This window comes from Colobus angolensis, unplaced genomic scaffold, assembly GCF_000951035.1.
Source record: "Colobus angolensis palliatus isolate OR3802 unplaced genomic scaffold, Cang.pa_1.0 Scaffold10, whole genome shotgun sequence".
In the NCBI taxonomy this organism is placed as follows: Eukaryota; Metazoa; Chordata; class Mammalia; order Primates; family Cercopithecidae; genus Colobus; species Colobus angolensis.
Genome location: NW_012110919.1, coordinates 3,789,624 through 3,808,027, shown reverse-complemented (window position 1 = coordinate 3,808,027; position 18,404 = coordinate 3,789,624). Strand labels below are relative to the sequence as shown.

At 41.6% G+C, this 18,404-nt stretch overlaps 1 protein-coding gene across 1 annotated transcript in view; it reads right to left on the bottom strand.

The window, feature by feature from the left end:
- Positions 1–18,404, bottom strand: part of PLEKHG7 (pleckstrin homology domain containing, family G (with RhoGef domain) member 7) — a 50,329-nt gene that overhangs the window by 11,006 nt on the left and 20,919 nt on the right. Inside the window, exons 8-11 of the mRNA XM_011933760.1 lie at positions 15,812–15,925; positions 7,336–7,510; positions 5,653–5,768; positions 5,194–5,287 (exon numbers count right to left, since the gene is read on the bottom strand). Coding sequence (XP_011789150.1) covers positions 5,194–5,287; positions 5,653–5,768; positions 7,336–7,510; positions 15,812–15,925 — 499 coding nt within the window. The remainder of the gene's footprint in view (positions 1–5,193; positions 5,288–5,652; positions 5,769–7,335; positions 7,511–15,811; positions 15,926–18,404) is intronic.

Sequence of the window (18,404 nt, the reverse complement as noted above, 5' to 3'; positions counted from 1 at the left end):
CTTCCTTCCTTCCATTCCTTCCTTCTTCTCTCTCTCTTTCCTTCTTTCTTTTTCTCTTTTTTATCAGTGAATTCTTTAGAAAACAAAACCAGGTGGCTATTACAGCTCCCCAGGGCCTCCAATCATGTAGGTCACAAAGCTGCCCGCCTCAATGTTGAATTGCTTTATTTATTCCTAAAGCAGAGACTTGATGAGAGGCCAAGCTTCTAACATTAAAGACATTGAATTTATGATGTGTCTCATTTGAATCTAAAATAACTCAGATGATATTTGTAGTGGCTTCAACTAAGCCGAGAGTAAATCCATCAACTGATTGAACTTGCAGCATTTTTGCCCCTTGATTCCTCTGGGTGGTTATTGGCAAAGGCACACATAACCAGAGAAAAAGCATTTTCTCACTGCTAGGAACTACACTATTGTGTCCCTCAAATTTCATATGTTGAAGCCCTAAACCCCTAGTGTGGCTGCATTTGGAGTAAGAAAGTATTTAGGGTAAAATGAGTTAATAAAGCTAGATCACTGGTCCAGTAGAATTAATGTTCTGTTGAGACACCAGATACCCCCCTGTCCCCCACCCTTCATCTTGAAGAGAGTGCTCATCAGGAGCTGAATTTGCCATCACTTTGACCTGGGACTTTTCAGTCTCCAGACTGTAAGAGATAAATTTCTGCTGTTTAAGCCAGCCTGTCTGTGATATTTTGTTATGGCAGCCTAGGTTGACAGTCATTAAAACTACTTATTTCTCAAGTTTTAGAATGTGTCTATAAATGTTTAGATATTCTCCATGTGTTTCATATTTACGAACTTTTCTGATATTAGCTTTAATAGTTACTTAAGGCAAATAGCTTTTCTTTAGTTTTCCCTAAGAAGGGTATAGTAGTAGAAGAGAAATCAAATATTAGAATAAGGCATCTCCTTCCCTATTTTACTCTATCCCTTAGAAATTAGAAAAAAGGGTTAAATTTAAGTGATTTCAGAGGAAAAGATTTTTAGAGGGGGTTGTGACAAGTGCTTAGAGTAATCATAGGAAAACCCAGTAATTTTTTTCAGCTTATTCTATTTATATTATATATATTGTTCTAGAAGTTCTTTCTTATATGTTTTTACCCCTGGAAGATTTAAAGCAGTCGATATAACATTTAGGATTCATTTCTATCCCCTCTTATTCTGAGTTTAGAGAAAAGATTTTTTACGTATTTGCACAGGGGAGAAATCAGTTATTTTATTCAAATTAAATAGTCCTTGAATAGTTTTTAAAAAATCTTATCAGAAACTTAATTTTTCATAAATCAGGTTGTGGCAAAGACTGCTGGATGTCCCTTGAAAACCATTCTCCCCTTCTCTTGTAGCAATGGAATTCCCAACTTTTAGTGAGTACCCATCCACAGAGAATAGAGACTACATTTTCTTGCTGCTGAGTATGACCAAGGAGCTAAATTCTGACCAATGGAATGTGAGCCAAAGTATGCAACTTCTGAGTCATATTCGTGAAGGGCAGGGCCAAGCTCTCTTGTCCCTGTCTCTCCTTCTCATTGGGTAGAAAGCAAACATATTGGTGAGTCATCTTGGGCCACACAGAAGAAGGCAATACCCTAGATTTGGCTACAAGACAGCAGGAATCTGGATTCCTAATGACTTCATGGAGTGGAGTTGTCATATAGGTTGAGACTTAACAAGAGAGAAATAAGCTATCTTTTTTTAACCTGTCTGTCTCCAGTCGCTGAATCTATACGCCAACTGATATACAGGGCTAGAAATGGTACAACACTAGACCAGTGAACAGCCAGCTCAGCCTGTCATAGCAAAATACCACAGACAGGGTGGCTTAAGCAATAGGAATTTATTTCTCACCGTTCTGGAGCCTGGGAAGTAGGTCAAGGTGCTGGTCGATTCGGTTCCTGATAAGGCCTCTCTTTTTGACTTGCAAATAGCCACCTTCTGGATGTGTACTTACATGGCAAACAGAGAGAGTGAGCTCTCTGATGTCTGCTCTGATTAGGATACTAATCCTATCAGATCAAGGCTCCAGCCCGAGTCCCTCATTTTACCTGCATTTCTTCCTTACTCCAAGTACAGTCACACTGGACGTTAGGGCTTCAACATGTGATTTGTGGAGGAATACAATTCAGTCCACAGTAACCTTCAAACCTATAAAATGTGCTATTACCATCCTCTGCTACTCATGTACGTGTCAGCTTAATGATCATTGTCAAAATGAAATCGTTTTGTTTTCTCTTTCTAATTTCAACTATTTTATTTTGACAAACAGGCAGGGAGCACACCTTCTATGTGCTCCAGATGTTATTCTAGATAATGTTCCATACATTATTCTAGAAAGTGATAATTATTTTAGCTACCATTTATTGAGGCCCTAGTTTTCCACCAAGCAACTTATGAAACAAATTATGAAAATGTGTACCTTCTGGGAATGAGAAAGTATACTTATTTGGTTATAAGAGCACAGTTTTTAAGGTTGGAAGAAATTCGGAAACACTGTATGTGTTAGGTATCATCACATCATTTTCATCCTCATTGTCATCATCATTATCAGCACCAGCAATAACATTTATAAAAGAGAATAAGAGCATTTAAATTTTCCCAAAGTCTACAATTGGTACTAGATCCCCTGACTTTTGGTTCAATGCTTTTTTCATTTAAAATGATGCCCTGTTTCTTCACTGGATCTTAGCCAAAAGACCAAGAAGTGAAACGTCCTGTTTCTTCTAACACTATCACCCTGCCCCATCAAATCTCCATGCTCATCTCTGAGTCCAGTCTCATGACTTTGCACTTGACTTGATACCATGTAGACTACATCATATGGAGTCTCCATCTCTGATGGAATTTGACTAACACAGTTCATGCCATTAAACAAGTGCCTGGTGTTAGTGACATTATGTAGTTCATCTCCATGCTACCACATTTGACTGTACAGGAAGCATTTTCTGGAAAAGTTGAGTCTACTTGTAAAGAGCCTTTCTTAGGTGAGCTTCCAATCCACACATCTATGACAGTCACTTTGAACCCATGCGATGCATGAATTCACATCTGACATAGCCTTTCACCCACCAGGAGCTGCTCCTCCAGCTTCCATGTGGGTTCTTATTATGCCCAAACCTGAACCCTAAAATTGACTCCCTGACGGCACTCCCTCTACCACCCACGGCATTATCAACAAAACTTTCAGATACATAGATTAGAACAGTTTTTTATACTCATTTCCTCTTCATCCACTTTATCGATCATAAAGTCCTCCTGGTTTTGCCTTTGCAATATCTCCCGTATCCTTTTCTATCATGCCCATTTCTAATGTTTTAGGAGAAGCTGGTGCATCTCACAGTATTGGGAGGTAGGGAGGAAGAGGGAAGGCGTGAACCAAAGTCTCACATAATTTCAGGTGGGGCTAGTTTTGGAGGTAAAGATACATGCTGGAACACAGATTATGTTTTGCTTTATTACTTTGATTTGTTCTTGTCATAAAATATAATTACTTTGAAGTTGTAAATAACATTAAAGAAAAGTTAAAATTGTTATCTTTTCAAATGAAAGTGGGGGGTGGGTGAACAACAGGTTAAAAATGGTAGAGCAACAGACAGGCCCAGAGTCTTCTCACCTCGTACTGTTCACCATTGAACTTCCGGTTTCACCACTGATCTCTCTGCTTTGGTCTCCTCTATGCCATTTTGAAGACTGCTTATTAACAATGCTTTCTTCAACACCCTTTTAACCTACCACTTCCCCGTCTGAGAGCTCAATGACTTTTGGTTGCCTGTAGTTTCCTGGCTGGGTCCTTCTGTTTGGTTTCCAAGGCAGTTGGTCTAATTCTGGAAGCCAGCTAGACCAACGCAGCCTGGCTCCAGCTGGTACTCTGTCATTTACCCACCAGGTGAACCTGGGCATGATACAGAACCTCCCTGAACCCCAAATCTCTCACCTATAACAAGGGATTAAAAGCAACTTCTCTATTTAACTTACTGGAAAGAGACAATGTATGAAAAAGCCCTTGGATATAAAACACTGGACATGTCTATCTTCCTTATTTAACAGCTGCCAGGGGGGTTTTATGTCCTAACCTGATATCCAGACTACCTCTAAAATAGAGCAGAGTTTCAATATACACGTATTAAGGGATTATTTCCCAGCCCCTCCCCACCAGATATCACATCACCACTGTTAGGCAACCTCCCATCCCACAGGGCTTCACATTCAGTAGGTGCCTGGTCAAGATTTTGTGCAGAAATGAATAAATAAATGATTCTAAATCTTATTTCAGCCAGGCAGCATTTCTGGTCATCATGATATTTATTGAGCGTGAACTTTGTGTCAATCATTCTTTTGAGTGCTTATACATCTGTTGGTTCATTTAATCCTCACAATAAAGAAAGGTAAACTGAAGCACAGGAGATCACTGTAAATGGCCCAAGGTTGTACAGGCAGAAAAGGCTGAGCAGGGAGTGAGCCAGGCAGTCAGCCCCAGTGACTTGGCTTCCTATGTACTCTGCTAGAAACTAAGCTTCTGCAGGGGCTTCTGCCTCCAAGACTTCTCTGGCTCTGCTCTTTATCTGAATGACCTCCCTCCTGTCCTTCCACTGACCTCATCCTTCCTGCCCCTCCAAGCCCACCTCCAGTCCCAAGGACTGCACGAAGCCTCTCCAGGGCACGCCAGCCTCAAAGACTCTCTTCTTTTCTGAACTTATCCTGCAGGTCTGGTAATAAGGCAGAGCTTCCCAACTAGAGGGAAAGAATTATACAGAATGAGTTTTTATATCTTCCAGTGGCACCTACCTAGCACAACTTGTACTATATTATAGATTCTCCATAAACATTTGAGAGCTTGATTGTCTGGCTCATTGGAGGAGTACAACGGTTGTGATGATAACAGCTGCCATTGACTGAGAGTTTACTAGATTCCAGACCGTGAGCTAAGTTGTTCTTGTATGTTGTTTTAACAATCCTATGGAATAGTTACAGTTATCCCATTGCAGAGAGAAAACAGAGGGCACCTAGCTAGTTGTGTTGCGAAGTCTTCATTCAAGCCTGAGTCTCTATGGCTCCATAGGGTACTCTCTGATTTATACCCTCCATCACCTGGAACATAGGCAAACACAGTTCCTCCTGCTCTTCAATTACTGGCAGTCAAACAAGATACAAGGCGGCACAGATGTTGGGTTTTTAAAGGAGGCAGTTATTTACCTGCAAGAGTTAATTTTCCTTCGTAGAGAAGGTGTCTGTTGGTTGGTGACAAGATGTTTTCTGCCGTGTGTTCTTTAAAAATGTGTTTCAAACACTTGTAGAACAAGGGAGAAAATAAAAGAGATGTTGTTAGTGATCGGAAGAGAACATGTTTAAAAAACTGGGGCAATCAACTCCATCTAGAAAGTTCATGACATTTGGAAATGCCGGCAGATGAACATGGGAACGGGAAACAATGAAAAAACCTCTCGGAAGGACCATCATAAGAATGGCACAGCGACCTCAGCCTCCTCGCATACAATGCCCTACAGATGAAGACTTTACTTCCTGTTCTTGAAACTAGATTTATTCTTCAAGTGGACAGATGGGGACATCTAAGATGATCGTATTTCTGTCTGAATGCCCAACTTCCAGAAATGGACAGAAGTCCTAATTGACGTTTTTGTGTTTTTTTTGTACCTCTGGAATGAAAAACCTTTTATCTCTATCCCAAAGCGGTGGCCACACTATAATCTCCTGTAGATATCTAAATTTTTGGAAATTGTCCAGCCATTTCACTTTTCCTTCAAGGTCCCCTGAAAGACAAGACATAGTCAGTCTTTTTAGGTGCATGTGACATTGCATATAAATTTTAACCAAGGTCCACGGGAATCATTTAGAAACACTGGCTGCCCCTGGAGCCAGACCATATATTAAGTTCATTTCACATATTGCTTGCTGTTCATGCATCTTAGAAAACTCACTAATTTGGAATCAGCCTCTTGCAGAGAAAAATGAAGCTTAGCTAGTTTAATTCAGTAGGTTGAAAGTATATTGTGTATTCTTATTTCAATAATACTAATAAAATCCTTGGTAGTTTTCTCTTATTTCCTAGACCACATAGCCTGTAATTAGAGGAAGAAAAAAAATCAGACTGACAAGGACAAACATATGTTTTTGTCCCAATCATAAAAGTATATGTTCACTTCATGATCATGGTGATTATTTCTTTTTTGGTAGGAACTCAATTTCTCTTTGGAAGGTTTATATTCATTTTCCAATGTTTTCTAATAACATGTTGCTATTGAGGGTTTGAAATGTTTTTTGAAGACATGCAGGGCAAGTAAAAGACCTGCAGAATCACATTGTTAGCAGACCTTTTCAGAATTCACCATCTTTAAGGTAATAGACTTAAAGGGAGGCCACGCAGGTCTCTTCCCTCAACAACAGAATCCATCTTTCACTGAGAAATCTCCAGAGGTGCTGCGTTATCTTTCCTCACAAACCCATCTAAATGAGTCATAATCCTTAAGATTACTTCTAAAACTTAAAGAAGTCATCTTTAAGAGATTCTTTGTCTTACTCGCTTGATAAACTTAATCCCAGCTCTTCAGGTAATTTTAGAATTTGAATAAAACATTTAAAAACAGAAGAAAAACCCAATTAAACAGTCATTTTACTTTTTTTTTTTTTAAAAAGCACCTGTTCCAGGCAGTATCATTTTACTTTTAAACTTGTAAAAGAAAAAAAAAATTATGTACAGCTGAATATTACCAATTTGAATTGTTCCCTTTTGATGCCCATCAGGAAACTTTGGTTAATGGGCATAAATCATGAACTTCTTTATGTGAATTTCAATTATACAGAGTTACACAAATAAACTTAAGTCATCATAGGGCCTGCTCAGTTCCCATCCTCAAATTTCAGTTCTAAAGATTGCAGTTGGCAATAGTTTCACATTGACCTTGGCTTTTGGTGATTTGAGAAATGATGGATGGTAATTTATCCTCTGGACACATTTTCCATGGTGTTTACTCCCATTTGCTTTGTGTGTGGGGTCAGTACGGCTGTTAAAAACAAAGTGCCTTCCGTTATCTGGGAAGTAGAACTTTTCCTGCCTGAACTCACTTCTGAAACACTTGGAGACAGAGCCACATCCTGTGTAAACTTGGTGCTAGAGTTCTCATAGTGTTCGCCAGGATGTGACTGGAGCCCATTGTTCTGTGCGTATTTGATTTACAATGTACTCACACTTGAACCCACATTTCCAAGAGCCATGACCTCAAATCAATGGAATTACCTCCTAAGATGGAAGGCTAGAGGGTTTCCAGGAGTCACAAGGCCACAATTATTCAATTAAGCTCACTTATCTCAGGGACTTACGGATGGACTTTTCCACCTTTTCCTTGATGGAGTAGATCATGATTTTCTCAGCAGAGTCCATGCTCCTTTTCCAGATATTCTTCAGCAACAACGGATATCGAGTGAGCCTCTGAAGTGGGGCCACTAGTAGCTCAGGCAGGTGGAGCCGTCTGCATTGTTCATTCTGCTCACACCACTGGGGAAGGCAAAAGCAGCCACATCAGAATGATCACCTCGCCCACTGAGCCACTAAGAAGCCTGGATATGAGAGGTTCTTGGAGATTGTACTCAGTAACTGCAGGCCATACTTGCAAGTTTGCTGGGACAGTTTATAAGCCACAAATTAAATCCCCTAAAAAGTACATGTTCCATTAGCGGTAGTGATAAGATGTAATAATAGATGTGTTCCAGCCTTGTTTACCCTTCTCATTTGAGAGTGAATTTAGTTTTGCCCATTAGCCTTTCTTCCCCGGCCTTCGGGGGAGATTTCTGGTTTCACCAGCTTTGTTCCCATCTTTGTTGTGATGCAGGTAGGAGAATTGAGAATTGAGACTGGAGAGGCAGGAGGGCAAAGGAAGGATTCTTGCTTGTTGGGTCAGTTCCTTGACTCCCCTTAGCTGGAGAGGATCATGGTAGTGATAAAAAATGAAGAAAAAAGAAAATAGAAGTTGAAGAGGCTTAGTTGTTCTAGAACAAAGAGGGGAGAGGAGAGAGGTAGAGATGTGGACAATTTTCAATAGGGAGAGTTTGGAGTTGAGATTTGGAAGAAGAGGCAGTTCGAGGGTATGCCAGCCCTGGGGAAGACAACAAATTTTAGTAATTTAGTAAGTATAGTAAGTATTGCCATGGGTTATACATTGGGGTTCCATAAATGATGTTTGAGAAACCTCAGTAAACATGAGAGTAGCTTTTACATTTGTTTTATCTGCTGTGCTGTTTCTTTGAATGTGAGCTTCCTTGAACCTAAGGGGCTCTGACTTTAATGAAGGTGGCAAATGAGGCATGGAGGTGGTCGCTGGCCAGCATGCAGATGGGTACATCAGGAAGGAGTAGAGGGGGTGGTGTGTTCTATTTCTCTTCTCTTACCCTGCCCACTCACACCAAATTGACCCTGAGTTCAGCGATAAAGGGATTAATATCAACCGAATGTTTACTTTCCTTCAAATCCACGTAATATTACTTTTAATGCCCAAAATTGCAATTACTTTTGTACCAGCCTAATAAAATCCTAACCTTCAGTGGGGTAGTATTAGGAGGTGGGGCTGTTGGGAGGTGATTAGGCCATGAGCATGAAGCCCTCTTGAATGGGATTAGTGTCCTTGTAAAAGGGGTCCTGGAGAGCTCTCTAGCTCTCTTTCCGCCATGTGAGGCTACAACAAGAACACAGCTGTCTGCAACCCAGGAAAGGGCCGTCACCAACCCCTAACCATTCTGGCACCGGGAGACTTTCAGCCTCCAGAACCGTGAGCAACAAATTCCTGTTGATTATAAGCCACCCAATCTATGGTGTGTTGTTCTAGCAGCCTGCATTGACTACAACAGGGATCCTGCCCTTACACTAAATATTTCTCCTGCTGCAGGCTGTTGCCTCATTTCTTTTCCACCTTCTATTCTCCTTTCATTCTCCAGGTTAAATCCTTTGCATTGTGACCCAGATCCTTCAGGGCCATCCTCAGGTAGGCCAGGCAAACTGCAGGAGACTCCTGCTGCATCCCCAGAGATGTCTTCAAGTCCATGTGTCAGCCCTTGCATTTTGAAGATCTAGGTACAATTGGCTCAACCCCCAACCAATCCAATGGCCTGTGGAGGTCCAAACTCCTCCCCTAGATATTTACCAACTCAGGGGACTGAGATTCTAACGGCTTCCTCTGGCTCCTGGACTCTTGTTTCCATGTACACTGTTTCTTTCCTGAACAGCATGGAACAAATGTATCCTTTTAGTTTCCTATGTGAGTTTCTGCCGTAAACCCCCTCATGACATGTTTTGTGGGTGTGCATATTTATTTTACTGAAGATTTTGGGTTGTGAAGAGGGGTCAAATACACAGCCCACAAGCCCCTACTATTTTGATGGGTCCATTCTCTTCTTTGGAAAGAGAGAGTTCTTTCTCTCTTCCCCCTTAAACAAACCCTCCCTTTATCTCCTAGCCTCCTGCCTAGCAATTTGCATTTGTCTTTCATAGCTTGACCTCGTCCTTGGTGGGGTGAGGTGGGGTCTTACTCTCCTCCCACACGATCAGCTTTTTTTTTTTTTAGGGAGATGGGGAACAGAGTCTTGCTCTGTCACCCAGGCTGAAGTGCAGTGGTATGATCACGGCTCACTGCAACCTTGAACTCCTGGGCTCAAGCAGTCCTCCCACCTCAGCCTCTCACATAGCTGGCACCACAGGTACAGGCCACCACACGTGGCTAATTTTTAAATTTTTTGTAGAGACTGGATCTCACTATGTTGCCCAGGCTGGTCTCAAATTCCTGAGTTTCAGCAATCTGCACACCTCCCAAAGTGCTGGGATTATAGGTGTGAACCATAGCACCTGGCTCAGCTGGATGTTTTGGAAAACATCCTGGGCTCTTCATCATGGGGATGCTGCCAAATTCAGTCTTCTTGGCTGGGTGTGGTAGGTCACGCCTGTAATCCCAGCACTTTGGGTGGCCGAGGCGGGAGGATCACTTGAGGTCGGGAGTTCAAGACCAGCCTGGCCAACATGGTGAAATGCCATTTCTACTAAAAACACACACACAAAAAAAAAAAGAAAAAGAAAAAAAATAGGAGTGGTGGCGCACGCCTGTAATCCCAGCTACACAGGAGGCTGAGGTGGGAGAATCACCTGAACCTGGTAGGCAGAGGTTGCAGTGAGCCAAGATAGCACCACGGCACTCCAGGCTGGACAGAGCAAGACTCTGCCTCTAATTCAGTCTTCTCCTTTCCCCCACGTACAGATGGCTGGCCATGAGAGTGACCTCACGGTGTATGGTGAACAAAGCTCTAGGAGCTGGGCTCTGAGGACCACCTTCTCTCTCTGGGCCTCCGATTTCTCTTTTTAGACAAACTAGGCAATGTGCTGAAAGATATGGTCATTCTAGGGCAGAGGTAGGATTTGAATTCAGACCTGTCTGAACATGATGTTCAATCTCCTACAATGCTCTGTTGTAAACAACATTATTGTAGAACTTAAGCCTGTGTTGTGTTATGGGCTGCCTGAAATTGACCCATAAATGCAGTGGGGTAAATTTACCCTTAAGGCTAAGCTTTATGAATGTATGTACTTTATCCTGGTGCACATTAATGGGATTAGAATTCCTCAAACTGTTTTATTTTTATTTATTATTTATTTATTGAGACAGGGTCAGTCTGACTCTGTCACCCAGGCTAAGTGCAGTGGTGCAATCATGACTGACTGCAACCTCAGACTCCAGTCTGGCTAGATGGCTCTTGGCTAGATGATCTTCAAGTTCTCCTCCAGCTCCAAATGACTGTGGCTCTCATTGAGGTTGGCAGGGGTGGAGACAGAAGTGAGCACGACAGATGAAGAAAGGCCGGGAGTGGAGGGGGCAGGGCTGTGCTTTAGTGGCTGATTTCCATGTTGACTCAGGGACAGCAGCGTTCCAATGATACCTTTGGGTCCTGGACCTCTTGGGTGCCTGGCAATCCTTGTAACTGATTTCTCAGCAGCAGTTAGGCCCCTGTCCTCCCAAAAAACTCGCCCCAGGCCACTGCCCGAAATTGCCCTGCTGTGGGAAACAGTTGTGGCTGCCAGCATGCACTGGTATTCAGGGTCAAAGTGAAAACACCAAACTCCTCCAGGTAACAACTGGCAAGAAGCATCTGTGGTAAATAATTTAGACAAGGATCTAGGCAGGGATGTTGGAAGCATTTGTGTTTCAGGAAACTTCAGAAGAGAGAAAAAGAATGGCTTGACATTATAAAAGTGAAGCTGTAAGTTTTCCTTTCATCTCTCTATTGACTTCATTTTTCAGGTCCGTTAGGGAAGGCAAATAACACTTCATTGAGAGAGACTGGACATAAAAGGCCTTTTTTATTGATGAGTCTAGATCAATGGAGGTTACTTTTGCTTTATAATAAATATCCAATGTGCTTAGGGGGAACTGTGAAAGGATTCAAGGGCCCCAAATGAAAATATGTCCCATCGCTTGAGCATGGGAGGTTGAGGCTGCAGTGAGCCATGATGGTGCCACTGCATTCCAGCCTGGGTGACAGGGTGAGACCCTGTTCCAAAAAATAAATAAAATAAAATAAAATGAAAAGTCCTAATAAATCTGTCTTAGTGGGATGCAGCATTAGGATGGGGCAACCGGAATTCTTGGAACCTTGGGAAATTTACTTACCCTTTCTAAAATTTATCAGTAAAATGTAGATAACAAGAGTAACTACCTCATTGGGATGGTGAGAGGTTTTAATGAGATAATCCACATAAAGTGCTTAGAACAGAGCATGGCACATCTCAAACACTCAGTCCATAGCAGCTAGAGTTCTTAGCCATTGTTTGTTGCGCCACATGAAGAGACTTGGTATGAAGTTCCCAGTTTCTTCCTCTGCATTGTTTTGTTTCTAAAATAGTAAGCAGGAGGATTGCTTAAGCTTAGGAGTTTGAGGTAAGCTGGACAACATAGCGAGACCCAATCTCTATAAAAAATTAGAAAATTTGTCAGGCGTGATGGCACGTGTGTGTAGTCTCAGCTACATGGGAGGCTGAGATGTGAGGGTCACCTGAGCCCAGGAGTCTGAGGCTGCAGTGAGCTGTGATTGTACCACTGCACTCTAGCCTGGGTGACAGAGTCAGACCTTGTCTCAATAAATAAATAAATAAATAAATAAATAAATAAATAAATAAATAAACAAACAAATAGTAGGAAGAATTCTAATCCCATTAATGTGCACCAGGATAAAATACATACATTCATAAAGCTTAGCCTCATGTGGTATGGCGGGTTTAGAGGTCATTTATCACTGCATTCATAGGTCAGTTTCAGGCAGCCCATCACATTGCATAGGTTTACATTCTCCAAGAACGTTGTTTTCCAACAGAACATTGTGGGAGATTCAACACTGGGTTCAGACAGGTCTGAATTCAAATCCTACCTCTGCCCTAGAACAACCATACCTTTCAGCATGTTGCCTAATTTGTCTAAACTCCTGAGAAATGGGGACAATATCAAATTCTGCAGTTAGTGTGTAGACAAGAAGATGAGGGATGACCAGCATGTAGCACAGTGTCTAGACCATAGCAAGGGCTCAAACACTAGTCACTGTGAGTATCTGTGAGTCTCTCCCTGACCTCTCACCTTTGTTTCATGAGGCTAATAGTTCCATGGTGATGGGAAACAGCCCCAAGGAATTGGAAATAGTTCTGATATGAAGAGCACTGGATTTTGTGCCTGAAAATCTTTCTATGGTTCTTTCTTTGCCACCTATTGGCTATGAGGCCTTGCAAATGTCATCTAACCTCTCTGAGACTCGGGGACACAAAGGAACAATATAATCAACTTTACAGGTTTGTGTTCAGAATTAAGAGATGTTTGAGAAGGTGTCTGGTAAAGTATTATGCATTATAAAAGCATCACATGGCTGGGTGTGGTGGCTCACGCCTGTAATCCCAGCACTGTGGGAGGCTGAGGCAGTTGGATCGCTTGAGGTCAGGAGTTCAAGACCAGCCTGGCCAACTTAGTGAAACCCCGTCTCTACCGAAAATACAAAAAATTTGCCAGGCATGGTGGCAGGCACCTGTAGTTCCAGCTACTCGGGAGGCTGAGGCAAGAGAATCACTTGAACCTGGGAGACGGAGGTTACAGTGAGCTGAGATTGTGCCACTGCGCTCCAGTCTAGGTGACAAAGCAAAGTTCTGTCTCAAAAAAAAAAAAAAAAAAAGCATCATGTGTTATAACAGCACTGTATTCTCTACCTACTACCTTTCCCAAAATATCTTTGGATGCCACATACATTTTTATTCATACACAATTGTACATATGTATGGGGCACATATGATATTTTGATACATGTGTACAATGTACACATCAGGGTATTTAGGATATCCTTAACCACATTTATTAACATCATTTCTTCATGTTGACAACATTTCAAATCTTCTAGCTATTTTGAAACACACAATAAATTATTGTCAACTATAGTCACCCCAGTGGGTTATCAGGCACTAGAACTTATTCTTTCTATGACTGTATGTTTGCACCCATTAACCAACCTCTCTTCATCCCCTTCTCCCCACTTCCCAGACTCTGGTAACCATCATCCTACTCTCTATCTCCATGCGACTAACATTTTTTTAGCTCCCACATATGAATGAGAACATGCAATATCTGTCTTTCTGTGCCTGGCTTATTTCACTTAATGACCTCCAGTTTCATCTGTAAATGACAAGATTTCATTCTTTCTTCCTGGCTGAATAATATTCCATTGCATATATATATATTGTATTTTCTTTATCTAATCATCTGTTGATGAACACTAGATTGATTCTATGTCTTGGCTATTGTGAATAGTGCTGCAATAAGCATGGGGGAGCAGGTATCCCTTTGATACAGTGATTTATTTCTTTTGGCTAAACACCTAGTGGTGGGATTGCCGGATCAGTGGTAGTTTTATTTTTAGCTTTCTAAGAAACCTCCATTTTGTTTACTATAACAACTGCACTAATTTACATACCCACCAACAGTGTACAAAAGTTCCCTTTTCTCTGTATCCTTGCCAGCATCTATTATTTTATTTTATCTTTTTAAATAGTAGCAATTTTAACTGGGGTAAGATGATATCTCATTGTGGTTTTGATTTGCATTTCCTTGATGATTAGTGATGTTGAGATTTTTTTTTTTTTCATATACCTGTTGGCCATTTGTATGTTTCATTTTGGGAAATGTCAATTCAGATTCTTTTCTCACTTTGTAATGGGATTTATTTTTTTGATCTTCGAACTCCTTGTATATTCCAGGTATTAGTTCCCTGTCAAATGAATAGTTTGCAAATATTTTCTCCCATTCTGCAGATTGCCTCTTTACTCTGTTGTTTCCTCTGCCATGCAGGAGCCATTTGGTTTAATACAGTCCCATTTGTCTATTTTTGTTTTTGTTGCCTATGCTTTTGAAGTCTTAGCCCTAAAATATTTGTGTAGACCAATGTTCTCTAGTGCTTCTTTTATGTTTTCTTCCACCAGTTTTATAGTTTCAGGCCTTATACTTCATTTTTATTTGATTTTTAGATATGGTGAGAGATAGGGGTCTACTTTCATTCTTCTGCATGGAGATACTCAGTTTTCCGAGCACTGTTTACTCAAGAGACTGTTGTTTCTCCAATGTATGTTTTTGGTGCCTTTGTCAAAAATCATTTGGCTTTGAATACATGTATATAGGATTTTCCAAAATTATTTGAAAACAATAATTGGACCTTGTTCGATTAATCTCTTTCTCAGCTTGGAAGGGAGAGAAAGGAACCCGGATTCTCCCAGTTTGGGGGCCTAGCTTAGTCTAATCCATCGGCTTCTAGGGGAAACATGCACAAAATGATTATTCGTGCATTTGGAAATCTAATGAGCTATCAGTTTTCAGTTTGGGTAGCAAATGAAACACTAAAGGTCTGAAGCTACAAAAACATGGCCAAGTCTCTTCCCTAAGATTACTCCCCTTTTCTCATCCTTGGCACACCCCGGCTTCCTGGCATATCAAGGCCATGGCAGAAGCCCACTGAGTCACAGCTGAGTCATTGGGAACCATGGGAGCCTTTCCTCCCAAGCCTCTGAGGTCATGCTCTGGCAGGGGCTTCTTGCAGCTGCAGGGAAGAGCTGATTTTCTGGAAAGGCTTGGACCATTTTCTCTGTATGATCTAAAAGGGCTCTGGCACAGGACTGAAAAGGTCCAGTTCAGACTAAAGAAATATCAAGGCAGGGACCAACAGAATTAGGGAAGTCCGGGGAAATTGGTTTTAGGCTTGGCTACTAGAAAATGCTGAAGGCACCCAGCAGAAATTTCTTCTTTTAATGCTGTGGGACCCAGAGCTGCCATATTGGCGCAACTCCGGAGACACCATTGACATTGTGCTTTATACTCTAATCAAGGGGGCAGCGCTGATGTGGAATACAGTGTAAATGATGCCGCAAGTTTCTATGCTGGAACTAACTCCTGCAAGAGGCAAACTTCTAAGTCACAAAGCTCAGGTTCTTACTATAGTTTCTCCTTAAAATGTACCAATTTCTACCGCAAATAGAATAATGAACAAAGAAAACATTTTTAAGCCCCTGCCAAAATCTCAGGAGGGATATTAGATAACATAATGTTTCCAGATGTGCACCATTTAATATTCCTAAGTGTGCAGTGGACAATGTATTTATGAGGATAGCAGATTTATAGTTAAAACATAGTGTTGATCATTTTGTTTTTTTCTTCCCATTTAATTTAAATACAATCATTCCCAGTACACATGACACCCAAAAAGCACCAGAAAAAATACGAAAGAAAAGAAAATGATACTTTACTTTTAAATAAATTCCAAAGTCATCTCTCTGCCTCAGGCTCTCAAGATAAAAGATAGCAGCTGAATAGTTCAGGCAGTAGGTCTGGTGGCTCTGACAGAGACTCCCTCGGAAATACTGCGAGAAACGAAGAGCAGAAGGTGGATGAACACAAGTGAAGGAGAGCTTTGAGCCCTGACAGACTATTTCTCTTCACTTTTATCATTAACTAGAACAGGCAAAAGTGGAGGAGGCGCTGTGATCAAGCAGGCACTACAACTGCGTGGAAATACACAGGTAATCTCCAAATAAATGTTATTTTAACAAAATAATAATAAACAGCTGACACCTCAAGAAATAGTCTTTTTCTCCCTATACTTAAAGAAAATTCTATTTAGGCTGTCTTGATTTAATACACCCCTTCACTTCTGTTTAAGGTTTCTTCAGGCGCCACACCCTGCAGGACACCCAGTAACGAATATTGCCTTTGATTTGGGTGACCCTGTTGGTTAATGTTAAGTTTGTGTTATACTAAGTGATTAAAGTAAGGACACTTAACTTTTCATCTGATATACCTCAAGAATTTCCATGCATTTAATTTTGTTGGCTTCTAAACATGTAGAAATTTTGGACATCTTGGCTGGGCGCGGTGGCTCACGCCTGTAATCCTAGCACTTTGAGAGGCAAGGCAGGCGGATTGTCTAAGCTCAGGAGTTCGAGACTAGCCTGGGCAACACATTGAAACCAAAAAATGTGAAATACAAAAAATTAGCTGGGCGTGGCAGCGTATGCTGGTAGTTCCAGCTATTTGGGAGGCTGAGGCAGGAGAATCGCTTGAACCCAGGAGGTGGAAGTTGCAGTGAGCCGACATCACGCCATTGCACTCCAGCCTGAGCGACAGAGGGAGACTCCATTTCCAAAAACAAAAACAAACAAAAAAAGAAAATTTGGGACATCTCTACTCAGCGTACTGTATCTAGTAGCATGCATTTTATTTTACTCAAGATAATGCTTGTCTTCCCTTTTCTTCATTATTTAATGTCTTAAACTTGCTATAATGACTACACATTTGTAAGCCACCTAAAATTGTTTTTAGAATAAGGCAATTATATATATATATATATATATTCATACATATAATGGGTAAACCGAGCACACTGAACTACATGCCACCATCTCAGTTAAGCGTCTTTCTTGGGAATGACGGTTATTCTTTTTCTCTTCAGCAATTCTTCTGGCTCATTACTGGCAGCCACTCTCTTCAGGATTCCATAGTGTCTAACATGTTGCTAAGCCTATGTGTCCATTGATAGGTTTATTGATAATATAATGACTCATGGGCTGCATTAAGGAATTTCCAATAGTATCCCAATGTGGTGAACTGGAGAAAGAAAACACACCTGCTGGTGAGTAGAGAAAGCAGATCCAGCCTGAAAAACCACTAACAGAAGTGATTGTAACAAAGCCAGAGATGGTGAAACCTAGAAAAATATTTTGTTATAGGACCTCAGAAGACAAAACACTATAGAGAGCAATGCCAAGTTTTGGCTTCAGCAAGAAGTAATTTGAAAGATGATGTGAGTTTATTTTGGAGGGGAAAGTTGATAGCTGAGCCTTGAAGAGGACTTGGAGGTAAAGGGAGGGTCTTCTCATGAGGCACTGAGATGCTTGAGAAATATCAGAACCAGGAGGTAACTGGTTAGAGGCCAAGATTAAGACTCACTAATGGGGCTGGGCGTGGTGACTCGCACGTGTAATCCAGCACTTTGGGAGACCGAGGCGGGTGGATCACCTGAGGTCAGGAGTTCGAGAGCAGCCTGGCCAACATGATGAAACCCCGTTTCTACTAAGAATACAAAAATTAGCTGGGCATGGTGGCGCACTCGGGCGGCTGAGGCAGGAGAATTGCTTGAACCTAGGAGGCAGAGGTTGCAGTGAGCCGAGATTGCACCACCGCACTCCAGCCTGGGTGACAGAGCAAGACTCTGTCCACCCTCCCCTTCAAAAAAAAGAAAAATAGAGTCATTAATGGTCAGGCTTAGATATCCAGTTCTACCACCCATTGGCTCTGTGATCTCAGCCAAATTATCTAACTTCTCTAAGCCTCAGTTTCTATCTCATTGACTTGATAAATACAAAAATTAACTGGGTGTGGTGGTGTATGCTTTTAATACCAGCTACTTGGGAGGCTGAGGCATGAGAATTGCTTGAACCTGGGAGGCAGAGGTGGCAGTGAGCTGAAGTTGCACTACTGCACTCCAACCTGGGCAACAGAGAAGCTGTCTTAAAAAAGTAAATAAAAAAACAACTAAACAACAAACAAAAACGTCCAAAGATCTTATTTCAACCCATTTTCAATGTTCACTAAAGGATCTTCCCGCTTATTTTTGCCTTGTTAAAAGTCTTCCTTCTGGCTGGGAGCAGTGGCTCACGCCTGTAATCCCAGCACTTTGGGAGGCGGAGACAGGCGGATCACGAGGTCAGGAGATCGAGACCATCCTGGCTAACACGGTGAAACCCCTGTCTCTACTAAAAATACAAAAAAACTAGCCGGGCGAGGTGGCGGGCGCCTGTAGTCCCAGCTACTCGGGAGGCTGAGGCAGGAGAATGGCGTAAA